The sequence below is a fragment of the Scomber japonicus genome, chromosome 5, assembly GCF_027409825.1.
Source record: "Scomber japonicus isolate fScoJap1 chromosome 5, fScoJap1.pri, whole genome shotgun sequence".
In the NCBI taxonomy this organism is placed as follows: Eukaryota; Metazoa; Chordata; class Actinopteri; order Scombriformes; family Scombridae; genus Scomber; species Scomber japonicus.
Window position 1 is genome coordinate 8,290,960 of NC_070582.1, and position 18,852 is coordinate 8,309,811.

Sequence of the window (18,852 nt, forward strand, 5' to 3'; positions counted from 1 at the left end):
TTGGAAAGGGCAAAAAAACTGACATTTTTATTGAATATTTTGAATTTTAGAAAACAAATAGCGGTTATGACCCCCAAGGAGTCTGAAAAACTGAATTATACAGCTATATCTGCATTTCATTTCAGCATGAAAATTCATTACAAGCCCGCACTGTAAAAGAAAAGAAAAGAGAAACCGATAGGAGGTCTTCAAAACAGTCCCTGGTGACTAAAACGCCGTGTCTGAAAACGAACACTTACACCAAACCAGCTGTCACTGATACTGAGCATTAAGCCACAGACCAGCCATCATGAGTCTCCCTCTGGCCGCCTCGCTACAGCACACACAGGCCACACATGAGGAGAAACCAAAGGACTGTTAAATTAGGGGTGATGATTTTCAGTCATTTCACAGATTGAATAGTCACATCATGTACCGAATTGTCAGTATGCATATATGCATGTAAAAACCCCTACAAAGAGTCAGATACAAGAGTTTATTCACAACATCTAATTATTATTCATGAGAAAACTAAACAAAGACATATCATGATAGCAGGGACATTCGTTAATTACACTATCTGAAGATTAAAAACGGTAATTTACATTTCCAGAAACCACAAATAGTCCTCCAAAAGAGAAACCAAAAGTAGTCCTCGTTTTCTATCAAATATAGCTGCAATATAATATTCCACAGCTATGCCTCAAGTTCAAGGTAATTTGTTTCATTAAATGTGAAATGTTAAAAAAAAGACATCAAAAACAAAAGGTAATCTTAGATGAATATGTTACAGAGACACACTGAACTGATGTATGAGATTTCTGATGTCTGCTCTAAAGTTTACTCACAGCGAGTTTGAAGAGAATAAAACAAAAGAGCCCTTCAGGTCGAGCAGTTTGTATTTCATCTTCTGTCCAGTATGGTGCTCCGATGAATGAATTCTTAAAAGTACAAACACACACTAAAGCTCGTGATAAATCATTAGCTAGAGGTGATGCTGACTGAGTCTGTGGGGCTTCAGTATGAACACAGTGATTCAGGCATAAACATTGACTCACTGCTCTCGTCTCACTTCTTACTCTCACCGAGCGTCTCTCGTTGATACCTGCAGCTCACAGCCTTCACATTCAAATCTATGATGCATTTTTTATGATTTTCACATGAGAAACTTTTTCCAAATTTCACTCACTCTTCTAAAATATTAAAGACAGTTGTATACCCAAAGAATCGGATTTTCAGTGAGACAGACCAACAACAGCGTATGATCAAATATGACCCGATTTGGGTTACCATGACTACGTATTTAAATAGATTTTCAATGCACTACAATCCTTGTTCCTACTAATTCACTCAATTCAATGATTCTCCTTCAATTGGCATCATCTGTGTTAATTGAGGGAAAAGTCTGTAAAGGGCTCTTTCTGAGGACCTGAAGCCCAATCTGAACCTGCTTCTCGTACCCAGATGAGTCTAACTAACAGTGTGTTTAGTTGTTGTCTTGTTTAGTCTGTTTTCACGTGTTTGGTCTTGACGGTTTCTGCTACCTCGTCGACTTCCCACATCAATCTGGCTCTGACAATGATTCAGATACCTGAACTCGGAGTATTTCCAGAGCCGTTTCCTGATATCATTGAAGTGTATCTTCTCCTAAACTCTCGCTGCATTGCATTTACTGGCATCCCCCTTTATGTAAAGTCGGCTGTGGCACTGAAATCTGAGTCAGCAGCCTGCTCTGACTTAAACAAATATGACAGATAACAGAAAAATTGAATTTTATAGTAGCATTGGCAAATCATCTGGATTCAATGTGGATTATCACCACAAGCAATGCCTCTTAAATAATAACAGTATCTGCCCTAAATAACAAATTCAGTGCATCAGATCAGTTTTTGTGGAGGATTGTATTTTTCATACTATAAAAAGATGGTGTGTCAATGTTGATATATGTGGAGGATTTCATCCCAGGAATTAGCCTCAAGTCAATGCTTAAGGTTTTTTCCACTTTGAATCAATGCCCAAAATAAGCAAAAACAGAAATTGGCAATCACTGCTTATTTTGTGCTATAAATCAAAATGAATTTAAGGACATTTTTACTACAGTTTCTGGGTTATAACAATGAAATTTAAATATCCCAGTAGAGCGGTGAAAAGTATAGGTCAACAGCCTTATTCTTAAATGTTAGACCTATAATCATGACACCAAGTCATATATCAAAACTGTACTCCTGGCTTTTTAGTATCGAGTGGAAGACTGCCTCTTATTCTCTTGACCTCTCAGACAGGAACAGAAAATAAATGAGGTTGGAGGTAAGAGTATAGCAGAAGGTATAAAACATGAGAGGAAGAGTGAAAAAAACCAACCAAAAATGAGCTTGCAAAACACTGAAGGAGAAAGAGAACAAGAAGCAGAGCAATGAAAGAGAGAGAGAGAAAGTGTGAAGAAGAGGTACGAGAGAGTAAGCGAGAGTGAAGCTGCCTCAACAGATGCTGTCTCTTGGGAAGCTTTCATGAAGATGTACTCGTCTTATTAAGTCATTATCTACAAAAAAACCTCAACCTCTCCAAACTTTTCTTTTACCTTTCTTCTAATCTTCTTGGAGGCTCTACTCTCGTGGCTTTACTTCAACCAAAGTGTGATAAAACTACTGCATCAAGCCAAACCACTACCAAGCTTCAATAATATCAATACACAGCTAAAACATCTTAAGTGTGCTTGTTTACACATGCCTGACATTCCAGCTGTGAAGCAGGTACCACTTCAAAACCTTCAAGCTTTATCAAGTCATATTCAAACAGCCTGAAAAAGGAAATTCTGAAAACCTATAAAGCTATGAGATGTGTTGTAACAAATGAACTTAAGCCAAGAAGAAAGTGAGGAAATGATTCACCTCCGGCACCTCTGGAAGTTACTGATTCACCCTCGTAATCTAAAGTCTGCTGAATGAGAGTGAAACTGGGGCCAAAGCATGTAAGACACAAACTAAATACCACCCTGGCGTATGTCGCTGACGACAACGTTTTGTATTGTAGCAGGTGTTCCAAGCAAATATCTGGAGGGAACATCACTGAATGTGTGGAATACAGCCAGTGAAGACAACATTGGATATGAACGCTGTCCTTGGGCTGACATTTACAAGAAAATAATCTTTAACTTTCCTGCTGTTCCGAAAGCAAACACAGAAAGTGGTTAGCACCTCCAACCAATGAAAACAACAGAAAAGCTATTGTTGACAAAGCTTTCTCTTCCAGCCTTTATTTGTCTGCCAGGGAACTGTTGGTTCTTTGGTTTAGCCACGGCTCCACCGCAAAACAAAGCCTGTTTTTCATTTGAGGACAAAGAGCGTTAGATGGCGAGCACAAACCAACCACTATGTCCTTACGCCTTTAATGTGATCCATTAGTTTTATTAGCAGGTTCACAAAGATCTTCCACCATGTCTCAAGGTGGGTGGGGGTGCTTTTCCTCAGAACCCACATAAACCATTGGTGTAGATTCCCTTAATGCCGGGATCAGACTACATGATATTTCGTGATGATCACCATCTCAGATTAAACAATTATAGTGCAATAAAGTCTTGCCCTGTCTTTTCAGGAGACTGGCAACACTACAAGTATAACCCCCCACCCCCCCAAAGCCAATTATCCTTCACAACTTTGCACGAGTTCATAAGTCCTCGAGGAAGTGAGTAAAGAAATTGTCAATCATGGCTACAGAGGCGCTACGTGTGATATCGGCGGTCGGTGTTGTGCTCGGAAATGAAAAAGAAAAGAAAGAAAATATGATTGTTGGAGCTGTTTCCTGGTGTTACAAAGAGTCAGATTGGGCTGTCTATCTTTTCAAAAGAGAAATGGAGGGAACAAATGTGTTAACATGTCAAGAACATTACATAAATGTAGCTAGCTACCAGGGTCATTGTATGTGAACAGAAGGTCTCGTGGAAGGAACAACGATTGGGTTTCAGGAATTGTTTGCTCTGATAACTGAAGATACAAAAGGTGGGTTTCAATTGTAGGTGGTTTAACAATCACAGTGACTGAATTGTCTCTCTCTTACTCCCAACCATTCCTTTCTCTCCCTCCATTGTAATATTCAAGAAGATCCTTCAAACTTACTTTTACTTCTCAGCTTTTAATTGTGTCTAACTGTCACTCTGTATTTTATAACCAGGTATTTTTATTTCTGATTTCTTTTCCATTGTGTTTTCTATTTTCTTTGCGTTCTTCCTCTGTGTGAAGCACTTTGGATCAACCATGTTGTGTTCAAGGTGCTATGTAAATTAAGTTGAAGTTGCACGTATGTAAACACCGTCACAGAAAGTCAAAGCTGTCCAGCGGCTGTCCGGCCAAGCTGAGCTGAGCCACCTTTAGTGTCTCAGACAGCGGAGAGTTTTCATGCCTGAATCAGCCTGTGGAGGAATCAGACATCACTCACTGCTCTCCCCACCGTCAGAGACACTAAACGCGGCTCAGATCTGCCCGACAGCCACCGGCCACAGAGCACTCCATCATCCTATTGGTCAACACTGAGGAATAGTCATAGGAGACTTCAAAACTAGGTCAAAATTACAAACACATTCTGACATAATAGATTTTAGATGCCAACTGTTCTTCAATCATGTCACACCATACGGTCCATTGGTCGTTCCTGACATTCATAATGGGGCAAGATGCAGGAAATTTGTCTGCAACAATAAAATCAGGTCAAAGTCAGGCTCAATTCATGTAGTCTGATCCTGGTATAATGCAGCGTGACTCTCTCTGTACACCACATTTATATCTAGGTGTACTCAATGCTGTATTGACCTGTTGATGGAGCAACCCTCATCTAAATATCAAGATTTGAGAAAAGGAAAAGAAAAAAAGAAATAGCTTGTTATATGCTGCCTAGCTCACATCAGTTAAACACGATCTTTCCAGGGACACAGGAATATATTCTGCTGTGACTCATCACTGATCCTTTCTTTTCATAATATTAGTTGCTTGCAGGGTTTTTGATGTTGATGTAGTAATTGAAGGTTAGCCTTAAGCAGGGGTCCTCAAAGACAAATACAGAGGGGTCTACTTCATAAATCTCCAATGTTTAAAAGGTCTATTAAGAGAGGCACTCTGTACAAGAACAGCATCTCGGTATTAATGGGAGACATAGCACCTTTGTTGTGTAGCCAAGTCCTTAACCTGGAGCAGGTGGAGACACTGAAGTGTTAATTAGTGAGTTGCCAAACATTTTCAGGTTGCAGCTTCTCAAATGTGTGTCACAAAGGTTTTTTGGGGTCACACATTATAATAAACTGAATCCCTCTAAATTGTGTACAACTCAAGAAATTCATAGACATAAACTTCTGCTCCAAGGTATAACTTTTCACTTTTTTCTGACATTATGAAGGCAAAACGATGCATCGATTAATAATTAAAATAATCATTAGCGCCATTAATCAGGACTCAAATCGACTTCAACTCGTCCATTTTTGTGGCTCTAAAATCAGGTATGTTTGGTGTTATAGTTGCGTCTTGTGTTCCCACTCTTCATTAACCCTCCTGCTGTCCTCAGGTCAAGGAAGGAAGGAAGGAAGGAAGGAAGGAAGGAAGGAAGGAAAGAAATAAGTAAGGAGGGAGGAAAAAAGGAAGGAAGGAAGGAGTAAGGAAGGAGGGAGAAAGGAAAGGAGGAAGGAAGGAATGAAGGAAGGAAGGAAGGGACCCGGGAGGACAACAGGAGGGTTAAGGTCAATGTTTCAACTTCTCAGGCAAAATGAAGGTGTCCTTTGCTAGTTTTAAACAAGCTATTTTACTATATCAACCAAAGCTGCTACACAACAACCTTGCTAACTACGGCAACTAGTAGTTAGCAGCTGAATGAAGAGCGAGGTCATGTGACAGCAATGTGTGACTCAAAAGTGGATCAGGTAAAGTCTGGGTTCAATTTTGAATCATTGACTCTTGCCTTTTGAGTATGAATGTCCTTTAATGTGCGCACAGAAAGAATATCATCTACTGTATTTCTTTAAAAAAAAATAATAGAAATGCTCTTTCATCTTTTTAAACCACTCCTGTCATCACATTGGGCCTGAATGTGTGTCACAGCAGAAAAAATGTGAACCCACGCATTGCTGACAAAAAGCATACCTGTTCAAGCAAACCTTTTAATCAAGAAAAAAAAAAGACATTACGGGACAAAAAGTGCTCCAAATGTCTTGATGGTATCTGCAGTCAGTATAACACAGAGCCTTAAAGGGTTTAAGTCTTGCATGGCCATACTCCTGACATTATTGTAAGCTGCTTTGAGATAAGCCTCTTTGTCACGGCTTCGTGATAGTATCATTGTGCTTACGCTGCCAATCATGCAGTCTTCAAATCACTGCACAACCAATTCCAGGTTTCTGCCAAGAGCATCACCTTTGGAAAACTTCAAACTCCTGTGTCGCTCAGTGTCAGTGCCATTCTGTGGTAATTAAGTTTTAAGAGTGCTATCTTTAAATTTTTATTAAGAATCAGAGGCAAGGCGATCTTGATGTCTTGCTTTTCGAAATGTGGAACTGATTAAATATTAGGACGTACTATGATTAATGTTTTAATATTTGATGTATCCATTTTTATTTTTTTTTAGGTTTTTAATCTACTGTGTTTTTATTCCTTGTTATCATACATTTATTGCACTTATCTTATAATTCTTACATCATGAATTTGATCTTGATTATTCCACCTCATAGTTTATGTAGTTCATACGTTCATCCTGCTGCTTGATGTTTTAACTTTGCTGGCATATTTTTATTCTCAGTGAGGTACTTTTCTAATAAAATACAAAAGTTATAAAATGCACAAACAGAACAGTGGCTTGAATAGTAGTAATAGGCATCTGACCCTCCACCACTTCCACTCTATAATTCACAGATTAAAAGAGATGATAAATATTTGGGATTTGGGATATTTTTCTTACACATATAGAGTAGATTACATCTGCAGCAAGACAGCAAAATTATTGTTATTATTATATAAGACACTGAAGTCATGTGGAGCAAACACAAAGATTTGAATTTGTAATTGCTGCTATAAATAAGACAGAGTTTATTCTAATATGTGATCTGGTGATATGTGAATGGTACGATAGTTCAGAGTGTGAAAGTTCATTTTTGAAATTTAACTATATCTAGTCATGTTTTTAAAAATGCACACCCTTTAAAAGTGTTTGGCTGGCATCATTACACCAGGTCCCTGTCATGTTTTAGTGAATATCAGCTTTTGCCATGTAGCAGAAGATTAAAGAGTCTACTTGATTTGACACATGTCAGAGCAAACCAGAAGTGAGTTTCTGCAACTAATTATCATTTTTTTGTTGAATATCTTTAATTGATTAATCATTTAATTAAAGAGTTAAAATGTCAGAAAAAGTGATGCCAACACCAATTTCCCAGAACTCAATGTGACGTCTTTAAATAAAATAGTTTGTTTATCTGATATTAAACTGAGAAAAGCAGCGAAACCTTCAGGGAACCAGAAAATGTGACTGCTCAGTAAATGCCTGAAACTATTCAAAAAATAGTTGGTGGTTAATTTTCTGTTAATTGGCTAATCAATTGACCGATCATTTTAGTACTACACTGAAGTCAAATGTGCTCCCAGTAAGAAAGTGCTTACAGACTGATTAAACGGGGCACTTGTGTATGTTTCTCACACACACACACACACACACACACACACACACACACACACACACAGACACACACCCACAGGATAATGACAAAGGACAGAGCTGAGGGCTGTTGGGACTGGACCAGCTGTCTCCTACTACCAACAGGCATCTCTTGCTCTCTGGCTGGCTCTCTCACTTTTTGTGTGCGTGTGTGTGTGGGTATGTGTGTGTGTGTGTGTGTGTGTGTGTGTGTGTGTGTGTGTGTGTGTGTGTATGTCTTTGTTTCTCCCTCTCGCCCTCCTGCCTTCCTTCAATCCCCTTCAGTGAAGCCAGTCATGCAGACGATCCTGCAGGAGGTTTATCCCTCCTTGGATCTGATCGGCTCTGCTCCCCACCTCCCTGTACTTGAAGCCCCCCTGCTGGGAGTGACTGCAGGATAGGGGAGGAGGAAGACCCATCTGCAGGCCTCTCTACGGGGAGGAGTGTGGTCAGGGGGGGGGGGGGGCACACATTACGTTTGTGTGCATATATGCAGGTATGAGCGTGAGCAAACAGTGCAAAAGTTTGAACATTTTTAAACAAACAAAAACTTGTTACGCACACAGTAAAACTCCTGAAGAGAGAGGTATGCGAGAGTGAGCTCAGCCCGCGGTGGAGGATGTCGTCAAACAAACCAAATTCATACTTTCGGTCCCACTTGTCCGGAGGGAGGACATAAGGGGGGATTATTAAAAAACAAGTCCAGGCAAAGGAAGAACTGAGCGTGAACGTTAGGGACAGACTGGAACAAAGTACCAAGCAAATAGCCAGAGGCTGACAAACAATCTGACTGCTGATGCTGCTGTAACGTCTCCAATGAGCTCATCAACACACGCTGAGGTGAATTACTGAAGCTGATTGTGTTTAAACTAAAATAACACAATTTTGGTGCTGTGATTCATAAGTGTTTTTTCACCTGGCACACTGAGGGACAGATTGTGATCGTTTAGCTAATTAGACACGCAACAAACTCTTTACTGATACTACTGTACCTCAGAGGCTCTTTTTTTTTTAAACGTTCTACCTACTACCCTGGTGTGATAACAGCTAACGTCAATATAATAATTGATCGTGGCTTATACCTTGGTAATGATTAATCAAGTGTTATCTTATTAAATACAGCTGTGCTCAACATTTCAGGTCCTCACAGTGGACCTATTATTAGTTATTTGTACCAAAAATAAACAGAAAACATCTGAATATTTGCCATATCTATAAGTTATGTGGCAACACTTTTAGGTATTTGATAGAAAATTAAACGGTAAAATGTCTCCAAACAGATTTAAATCACACTTTCATGGCTTGTCCTATAAATCTGATTTTAACAGATGCTTGAGTAACAGACTGCTGCATCTAAAAACAAGCTGCCTGTGCTCAGGAGGCACAGCGCCTGCTTTACAGGTCCAGGGCTGAGTTAAAGATAACTTCAAGGTTAACCCCATCAACATACTGTACTCAGCTCTTGGTAAACAGGTTCCATTTACAGCAACAGTGCCTGCCTCACCACATCTTTTTTCTCTCACTCCCCACTCGCTGCTGTTTTCTGACTTTATTTCCGTGTCCTGTGTTTGAAGTCAAATGAAGTCAAAGTTTTGCCATGTAACCAACAAGACCATTCTCATCTGCACCCCCAACCCTTGCTGCATTTCTTGAGTCGTATTGTGACTGTCTGTATGAAAAATGAATTCATCAAACATATCAATATGACCAACATAAGGTCAATTAGAGAGTCATAATTTCAGGTTCAGTTACTTTTCAATTCAATTTTACTTATATAGCACCAAATCGCCACAAAAGTTATGTCAAGGAGCTTTTCACTTGGAGCAGAAAACTGACAATTTTGATCAATTAATCACTTAAGTCAAAGAAAAAGTGTCAAACATTCACTGGTTCCAACTTTTCAAATATGAAAATGTTCTGCTTTTATTGTAGACTTCACATCTTTGGGGTTTTGACTATTGACATGTCCCGCAGCGTATTATAGTGGAACATCTTCAAGAAAAACATGCAGGAGCAAAAATTCATGTAGACCATTATCTGGGTACTTAAATTGAGCACAATACAAGAAAACATCGAGCAACTGAACTGTATCAGCTCTGAGTTGTTAGCATCAAAGGCCCCATTCATACCTGGCAAGATCTCACTTACTGGAAACAAATGATAACACTTCATTTTTGGATTAAGTGTGAAAGGTAATAATTGCTCCGAAAGTGGAAGCAATTATATAAGTGGCAGCTCTTACAAGGAGTTTCAGATTTGTTCCAACAAGTAACAAAAAGTTATTCATCTTGCGTAAGAGATGAATTAATGTTTCTAAGGGCCTCTGATTTGGATCTGCTGAGTTTGTTTTGATACTAAACCACAGAGGATATTTCCCTTTAAAAAAAAAAAAAAGGTATAAAACAGATAAAAAGCATCAGAGGAAGTGAAGAGCTCAAATCCACAGTGAAATGTAGCATCATCAACAGACGCTGTCCTGTCTGAGGAATAAAACTGGGCTTATTCTCTTCCCCAAAAACTCGTCCAAAGACAATGAAAAACAATGAACAGCACACCGAGACACATAAGGAGCTGTGTTGTTCTTTTTTGTGAGTAATAAAAACATGAAAAACATTTTTTGGATAGAAGAGGCTCCAGAACAGACAGTGGTGGAGCCCTGGGGGGCCGTTATATAAACATGGCCTCTAGATAAATAGTCCTCCTTCAACGTGAATAGGATATTGGATTTCAAGGTTGTTATTGCTTCACCTTGTTATTTCTGTTCAAGAAATACCATTCATAAGCCAATTAAAAGTTTTGAGAAGAAGACAGATCAAAGGCCCCACTTGAGCAGAAAACGAGGAGTGTTTGTCCCTCTTCTTGGAGCAAGGTTTTCCTTTTACACCTCAAGTTGGTGGACGTAAACAAATCCATGAAGCACCTGATGCTTCAATATCAAGCTGTTATTTAAGTCATGATGTAACTGAAACATACGCACCGTTTTATTTGGTATTTAACGAGACTGTAATGTCCATCTTCACAGTCTTGGTTTTGAGGATTAAATTATTTACATGTTTTTATGCTGATTTAAAAAAAAAGAGTTGAAGTATCTTTTAGGAGTTACATCTTTAAATTTTAAATATGAGCATATCGTTATAACTTTTTTCCCCAATTAATCAATTCTCAAAAGAGGAAATTGAAGAGCAAAAAAGTGTACAAAGTAGAAAACGGTCCAAAAGAAATGTCCATTGCAAGTTTTGATATCCCAAGGTCACGTCTTTAAACTGCATTTTAAACACTTTCAAAGCCAAAACATATTCAATTTAAAGTGATGTTAAGCAAAAGTAAAGCAGGAAATCCACACACATGAGAACCTTGAACCAACTCATATTCACCACTATGTTGTACAATACTATAGTTTATACAGGAAGCAGCTCCCTGTTCAATGGAGCCTTTTAAAACTGAACTTGAGAATTTTCCTGCACATAGTTACAATAAACACAATCAGGCATCTGTCACTGATTCCCATAAGAGTCTGGAGGCGTTTTCAAACCTACAGTTCGATTTCTGTGGTCCAATTCAGTGGTACAAGTCAGTAAACTTGGTGTGTTCTTGCCCTTGGTTTGGTTTCTTTTCACACAGAGAGAAAAAACCAAGAGAGCTTAAATGCATCAATACAAGCCACATGAGAGCTTGGTCAATGTCTGGAGCTGCAGCAGGAACATAAGACAGAAGCTCCTGTCTGCCAAATATCTAAAATATAACAAACTTTATTGTGTTACTTAAGGTCAGACCTCGATTCCCTTTCTGATAGCTGCTGGCCGCTAATGATTTCAGCGTATGCAAAGCCTCACCTGGATATGGAAGCTGTGCAGAGTACGGTCCAGATTTGATTTGAGGCAGATCTGAACATCTGTCCAAATCAATCGCACCAAGACAGAAAACCAAGCCAGAGTCTGATTCAACAGCACACGTCTGAAAAACACCCTACAAATGCTTCGCTCTGATCTGGCTACAAACCAGGTGATGGAAGCAGGTAGTGTTTAAATGATGAAATCTTAAATGGTAGGGTCTTCACAAAGTTCATCTTTTATATTGAAGTTGAGAATAAATCAACGTTCCTCAACATCAAAGTGGAAACTAACAGATGGACTCTACGGGGAACCTTGAATATCTTTAAAGCATGGCTGAAAATGAACTATTTTTTTGGGGAAAAATTCATTTTTACCTTCTATTGATGGTTGTTTGCCTTGAAGTCTTCATTATGTTTGAGAGAATTGACAAGATGCTTTCAAGCCAAACAAACAGACACACCAATAACTGCCTGCTAACAGCTTGAAAGCCAATTGGATGCCTCAGCTTGTTAGAGTTACATGTTTAAAAAAAAAAAAAAAAAGTGTAAGTGTGACATAAAAGAAAGGTTTCATTTAAAAAGGAAATATTTAATCAGAAATTCAGAAAGGCAGTAATTGCCAGCGTGGTTTCTATTCATGTGCCAAAGAAAAGAAAAAAACACACACACACACCACAAAACTCAACAGCAGGTCTCATTCATACGGATTTTAAATAACAATGTCAAACAAGATATTTTGCAATAAGTGTGAATATAAACAACATTACCTTAAAATCTGAAACTGCTTAGACCCCAAAAACAAAAAAAAACTGTTTATAGGAAAGCAAATACCATCACCAGCAAAATAAACGACCCTTGACCTCTGTTATCTGCCAATGTATAGTTAATCTCTCGATGTCTCCACACGCAGAGAAGTCATAAAGCACTAAATCACACTGAGGGTGTTTAAAGGACATTACAACACCTCATAACAGCTGATTAATGACCAACTGAGTCAAAAAACTTAATAGATAGCCGTCAACTTGCTTCTTTTTACAATCCTACACAGGCTTTAGGATAAGTGCTGTCTGAATATGAATATTCACCAAACAGAGAAATGAATTACACGCCAAAGAGTCTTAAAAACAAACCCACACATGCAGATTTAAAAAAAAACATGTATGCCAACTGGATATGTGGAAGCATGGCTGAGTCCAAAATGTGATGTTGTAGATAAAATATATTCCCCTGTGTTGAAGCTGGATTGCAGAACTTTTACGTAAATGAACATCTGTTGCATTCAAGCTCTTGCCAAACAAGTTTACACAATCACTGCCAGATAAATGTCTCTGTATGTTTTCACAGTGTACAGAGTTCGGTGTCTGGTATGACATTCGCACACTGGTGCACCAGTAATGATGCCTTTTTGTGTCAAGCAGCAATGATTGGTTACCCCCTCAGATTCGCCAGGAAATTACATCATGTTCCAGGCGGGTGCTTGGTTCCTCGGGTATCTCTGCAAAGCATAATGGGTATACATGACTAAAAGCTGTTGTAATTTTCACTACATAATTCTTGTTTTGTTCACTATTTGCTTTTGTTTCCGCCTTAAAAACACATCACTCCCTATCACTGGCCGATACTGACCTATCACACATTTATCAGTCTCAATCAGGCAGGGAGTTCTGATCCTCTAAAATGAGGCCAACGCAGAAGTAACTTAGGACTGCATTCTATCAAAAGGCCACCAGGGGGCGACCGTTTTGGTGTCAAAAGGACTTCCGTCTCTATACAAGTCAATGGAGAATTCACCAACTTCTCACTTGATTTCTAACTTCAGTAAACGTTTTCAAAATGTGTTCATGGTCTCAATCGCTAGTTTAAAGCCTTCTTCAATGCAGTATGATGTTCATTTGTGAAATTTTGGCCTCCCTGATTTTATATTTGACGATAAAGCAGGGTATGCATTAGGGTGTGGCTACGTCGTGATTGACAAGTTGATTGCCCAATGTCCTCGAGATCCAGCCCTCGCAACCTATCGCAACCTCCCCGCTCTGCCCCTGACTCTGCCCATGGCCCCGCCTCATGCCCATATAAGTAGAATCCGTGTTCTTTTTTTCCCAGCATGCACCTGAAATTTTCAAGATGGCGCTGCCTAGATTCAAAACTATTGGCTTCCGAGCAGCAGTCCACAAACCAATGGGTGACGTCACGGATGTTACGTCCATTTCTTTTATACAGTCTATGGTCTCACCGGATATGTTATCTGATATGTGCCGATATTTATTCAGTTTTTTCAGTTATAGCATTTTTGTATACTTTTAAGTTTAATAATTAAGTTTTAATAATTAGTTTTAATATTTTCTTCAGGTGAGAAAGTTTATTTTAGTTTATTTAGATTCCCCAATATGTGGTCAGTTCAATCAAATAACACTCATTTGGAAATGTGCTTGTTTTTGTAATTACTCTCACTGCCAGAAGGGGGCGGGGGGCCTAAAGTTCTGCACTGCAGGTTTAAGTCTTCAACTTTGTGTTTCATATACAAAACAAGTGTGTTATGTGTCTGTCTCTTGGCCTGCACCGCCAAAGTCACCGATCTGTCCTGCTTGTGCAACATGATTTGTTAATGTTGGACTGATTCGAATTATACAAATAAAAATTAAGTGCTGATTTGTTCCATTTTTAAGAAGATAATGTTTTCATATTTGGGATTAGGAAGGATGTTATGTTATTCCAAGCACAAGTCATTGGTGTTAAAAAGTCAAACTGTTTGGATTGAGTTTAAAGTCCAAGTCACATGACTCGTGTCTTCACCTCTGTGTGCTGTTATTTGGTGCTTCTTTCCTCTGTGTTCTGCCGACAATAACTCAGACTGAGCAAAGGCATGACACTGCTGACAACAATGGAGACAATTATTCATCTTCTTCACTGATGCAAAACATCAAGGTCAAAGAGCAAGAGCTTTGTTTACTCAGCATTTTGCTTTCACATGAAAACGGCAGAGAGATGAACTGTAGCACGACAGACAACAGCCTCAACAGACCAGAGCAGCCACAAAACATCAAGTCAGCTCTGCTACTTCAAATACAGCAAAGATCAAGTGCATTTAGCATATTTATTTGAAGATTTTAAGTTGTTTCACCTAATTACTTATTAAAGCGAAGATATCCTGTAACACCATCCAACATCCCCAATCATCATATCTTAAAAGTATCAAAGGCTCTCATAGCACATTGAGGATTGGATTTAGATTTTCACATTACTTAATCATGCAAATGGATCCATAATGATACATTAATTTAAAAAGACACAGCACATTTAGCTTTAGATTGAGCAAAACATTAGAAGTGTGTTGCAGTATTACACAGTACAACTCAACAGCAGGACAAACTACAGCCTCCAAAATTACTATAGAAATGAATGAACACCTGTCTAAGACAGTGCCAGGAAAATCGAACATTATAACCTCCATGGATTTATTGCAGGGCTGTTGTATTATTGTGTGTTAAGACAGAACGTGGAGGGAATTTTAGAGGAGGCAGAAATCCATACAAAGTCAGTGCAAAGACACAATCAAACCCAAATTCACCTGGATGACATAAACTAATGGGAAAATGAGTCCAAGCAAGTTGGAAAAGTTTCAGCCTGAAATTGTTTGCACTTATTCCAGGACTGTATGAGTGCACTTCATAAGTTTACAGACAAAAGAGGAAAAAGAAGAGAGACTGAAGGGAAATTGAGTTCCCTGTGAGCTCTGAGTTCAGTCAGAGGCTGACAGACACTCCCTTACACTTTGGCTGTGCCTCAGTTTCTAACTGTACAGTTAATACACTGACTGTTTTGGGTGAATAAACACAGACTTGCACAAACAGTCTTGTGGTTAAACCTGTGTGAATGACGTGAGATGAAAGTTCTGCTCATCTTTCAGTCTGAACACACCTTGAGGCATATTAGTTTTTAGCTACATGGACTACTACAGGGGAGTTCCCAACTTCCCACAGTACCAGAGCTCATACGTCATCTCTATTCTACTATTTTCTGGGAATTACAAGACCTGCGGTGTAGTTTACAGTCTATAATTAAAAAGGTACACATGATTAATGTGTAAAAGATGGATAACAATATTTTTAACCGTTTTTGGGCCAACAAAACGACAGGATACATGAATTTAAGGGACAATTACAACAATATATCCCTGGTGGGGTCAAAGAAGATCTTTAAGGCCATCATATGTAATATATAATGCATAATATGAACTTCATTAGGAACATGTGCAAATGTTATACTATCCTCTGTCTGAGAAAGGTCTGCAGAAAAAATACCAACAAAACCAAGTTAACACTTTATAAAGTTGTTTCTTACATTATGTATCAAACTGCACGACCCTCTTTATAAATACCCCAAAATTACAAACATAGATTAGATAAAATACTTTATTGATGCTTCTCAGGAAAGTTAGAAACTACAAAGGTGTTCCAGATAAAGAGCTCAGTGAGTGTAAATATTGATTGTACGCTTACCGGCCACTTTATTAGGAACACACTGTGCAATGTAATGTAATCCAATAAAACAGCTACGCCATAAATTCTACTTTTACGAAGCTTACACATTTTCAGTTTTTGTTGACATTGTCAGAAAGGTGATAATTCTACTTTATGTTTATTATTGCGGTCGTGGTGACTAATGCACTCCAGTACAGCGAAGCCACCCACCACAACTTCAATAATAGAAATAAAGTAGAATTATCACCTTTCAGACAATGTCAAGAAAAGCTAAAAATGTGTAAGCTTCGTAAAAGTAGAATTTATGGCAGAGCTGTTGTATTGGATTACACAGGTGTATCTACTGAAGTGGCTGGTGAGTGTATATATGTACAGTGTTGGGGAGTAACTAGTTACATGTAAAGGCATTACATCATTAAATATACAAAATAAATGTAACTGTAATCTGTTACAGTTACTTATAAAAATATTGACCATTACAAAAGGAGGTTACATCTGAAGTCAGACCTTTAAAATTTTGCTTAAGAGCAGGGTTTTCTTCATTTTTTAAGATATTTAACATATTACTGAATACATATATTGCTGTTTTTAATTCTTTGAAATCAATATTTTTTTATATTTAGTAAATTAATCATGATGTGGGCTTATTTGGAGCACACATGGGCTTAAATGGTGTCACAGTACCAATTAAGCCCATGTCAGTCTTTTGACTACTATAATAAAATACCTTTATTTTATATTCCTAAATCTACATGAACTAATGAATACATTTGCAAATGAGAGATAAATCTTGCTTTATAAGAAATGATCTCCCTAATACATCATGTCAGTATCCATGAAAAACAGCTGAACTTAGATTTTGGTGCTTAATGGGAACATTTACCCTTACAGCTGAAATCATTTGTTAGACAATTAGAAAAGTAATTGGAATAAGTTACATTACTTTGATGAAGTAATTGAAATAGTTACATTACTTATTACATTTTAAATATGGTAAGTAATCTGTAATATCATACATAGGCTATATCCCAAAGTAACCTTCCCAACTCTGCTTACATGCACAGCAATGACTGAATGCAAAACGTATTTCAAAGGCATTCTTGGATAAGAAGGAAATAACCAGATAAAGTACAAAGCAAGTCGAGTCAAAGTGTGTTGGCTATCACATAATCAAAATTCACCGCATTAGTGTGTTGATAGAAGCTACAGTATGACATTAATATAAACATCCAAACAACTTGTAACAGTGCCAGAAAATACTGCACTGCAACTATAAGACAAACACATGTTCACCTGCAATAAATGAAAGCATTGGGGGTCATTAAAGGGTCAGCAGGTTAGTCCAAGTCACACACACACCCATTTAAATCCACACTGTCCCTACACTAATTAGTCCTGCTAGCGGAGGGGGAATTAGGCAGGAGCCATATTAAGCTGCCACGGTGACTTCAAGTACAGCGCAGGTGACTGTGTGTGGCAATAACGGAGACAGAAACAGCAGTAGTAGGATATATAAAACACTTACTCTATGAAGTAGCTGGCCCCCTCGTTGGTAAAACCTTCCTCCCATCCCTGTGGCAGGTCTGAAATTAAACCAAACGACACACACTTGTTGGGGACACCTGAAAGTTTTCTCTGCTCGGGGTTGGGCCCAAAAATGCGCACTGAAGTTGGCCCGGCACATACACACATACACACATGCACACACAGTGAGACACACACACAGAGAGAGACACACATACACAAGCACACACACACACACAGTAAAGTAAACATGAGGGCACCATGAACACAGGTGAAACTGCTTTAGCCGCCTACCTGAGCGGATCATGTGTCCGGAGTTTACCGGTTCACCGGAGCGGGGATGAAGCCAGGTGGTGATCCGTGCTTCATCGCTGCAGCACAGACAGAGAGATAGAGAGAGAGAGGGAGAGGAAGAGGAGAGAAAGAGAGGGAAAGAGAGAGGGAGAGAGAGGAGGAAAAACACCTGTTACACCACCGGGGAAAGGGAAGGAAGGAAACGGAACAGCAGCAGCAACAGACCACCGCTCACTCCCGTTAAACCGAGAGAGACGCTGCGTAAAAGCGCGTATTATCTCCACTCACTTGATGAAGAAGACCCTGCCGTCCCTGCACACGCCGTAAGACCACTGCTCAGGTAAGGTGTCCCGCCCGACAGGCGCCGCCATGATCCGGTCTCAAGTCCTATTTCATCTCATTCCCTGTCGGTGGAGTCTCCCGGGAGCTCAGCGATCACTGGCAGGGCCGGCGCCGCCTTCAGGGACCCTGCTGAAGCACGTACATCCGAGTGTCGGTGGATGAATTGACAACTCAAGACTGTATGAGCTGGAGTAAATTTCTCCTCCAGTGGTGAAAAGTAACCAAACACTTTATCTAAGCATTATATGACGTGGTTGTATTTTTATTTTATGCTAAATACATTTTCAAAAGGAAATATTAGATTAGATTAGATTAGATTATTTATTGGAGATAGATAAAATAATAATCATTCACTCATACTCTCATCTGCACAGCAAAACAAACCATATACTCATTAATTGCCAGTGTATGCAGTTACGAAGTGCTCATAGATATTATTGTACATAATAATAAATAAATGATTGCACATTAAGTTGTGATGTGTTCCAGGGGTTTACTTTCAGTTCAGAGTTCATTATGGTAAAGGCTTTGGGATTTTAAAAAAGTGTTCATAAATCAAGTGGTGTGTGATGTGATGGACCTGTAGCGTTTCCTGGAGGGCAACAGGTCAAACAGGTGATGGGCAAGGTGGAAGAGATCTTTTAAGATGTTGTAAATACTACTACTTTTTACTGAACTACAATTTGTTTGATGGGAATTAGTTTGCAATTTAGTTATTAACCCAGAAAACATGATATT

At 38.8% G+C, this 18,852-nt stretch overlaps 1 protein-coding gene across 1 annotated transcript in view; it reads right to left on the reverse strand.

The window, feature by feature from the left end:
- The window catches only part of LOC128358286 (pleckstrin homology domain-containing family A member 7-like), a 148,662-nt gene extending 130,324 nt beyond the window's left edge, over window positions 1-18,338 (reverse strand). Inside the window, exons 1-3 of the mRNA XM_053318510.1 lie at window positions 18,061-18,338; window positions 17,773-17,849; window positions 17,480-17,537 (exon numbers count right to left, since the gene is read on the reverse strand). Coding sequence (XP_053174485.1) covers window positions 17,480-17,537; window positions 17,773-17,849; window positions 18,061-18,143 — 218 coding nt within the window. The 5' untranslated portion in view covers window positions 18,144-18,338. The remainder of the gene's footprint in view (window positions 1-17,479; window positions 17,538-17,772; window positions 17,850-18,060) is intronic.
- Between the last annotated feature and the right edge of the window lie 514 nt (window positions 18,339-18,852).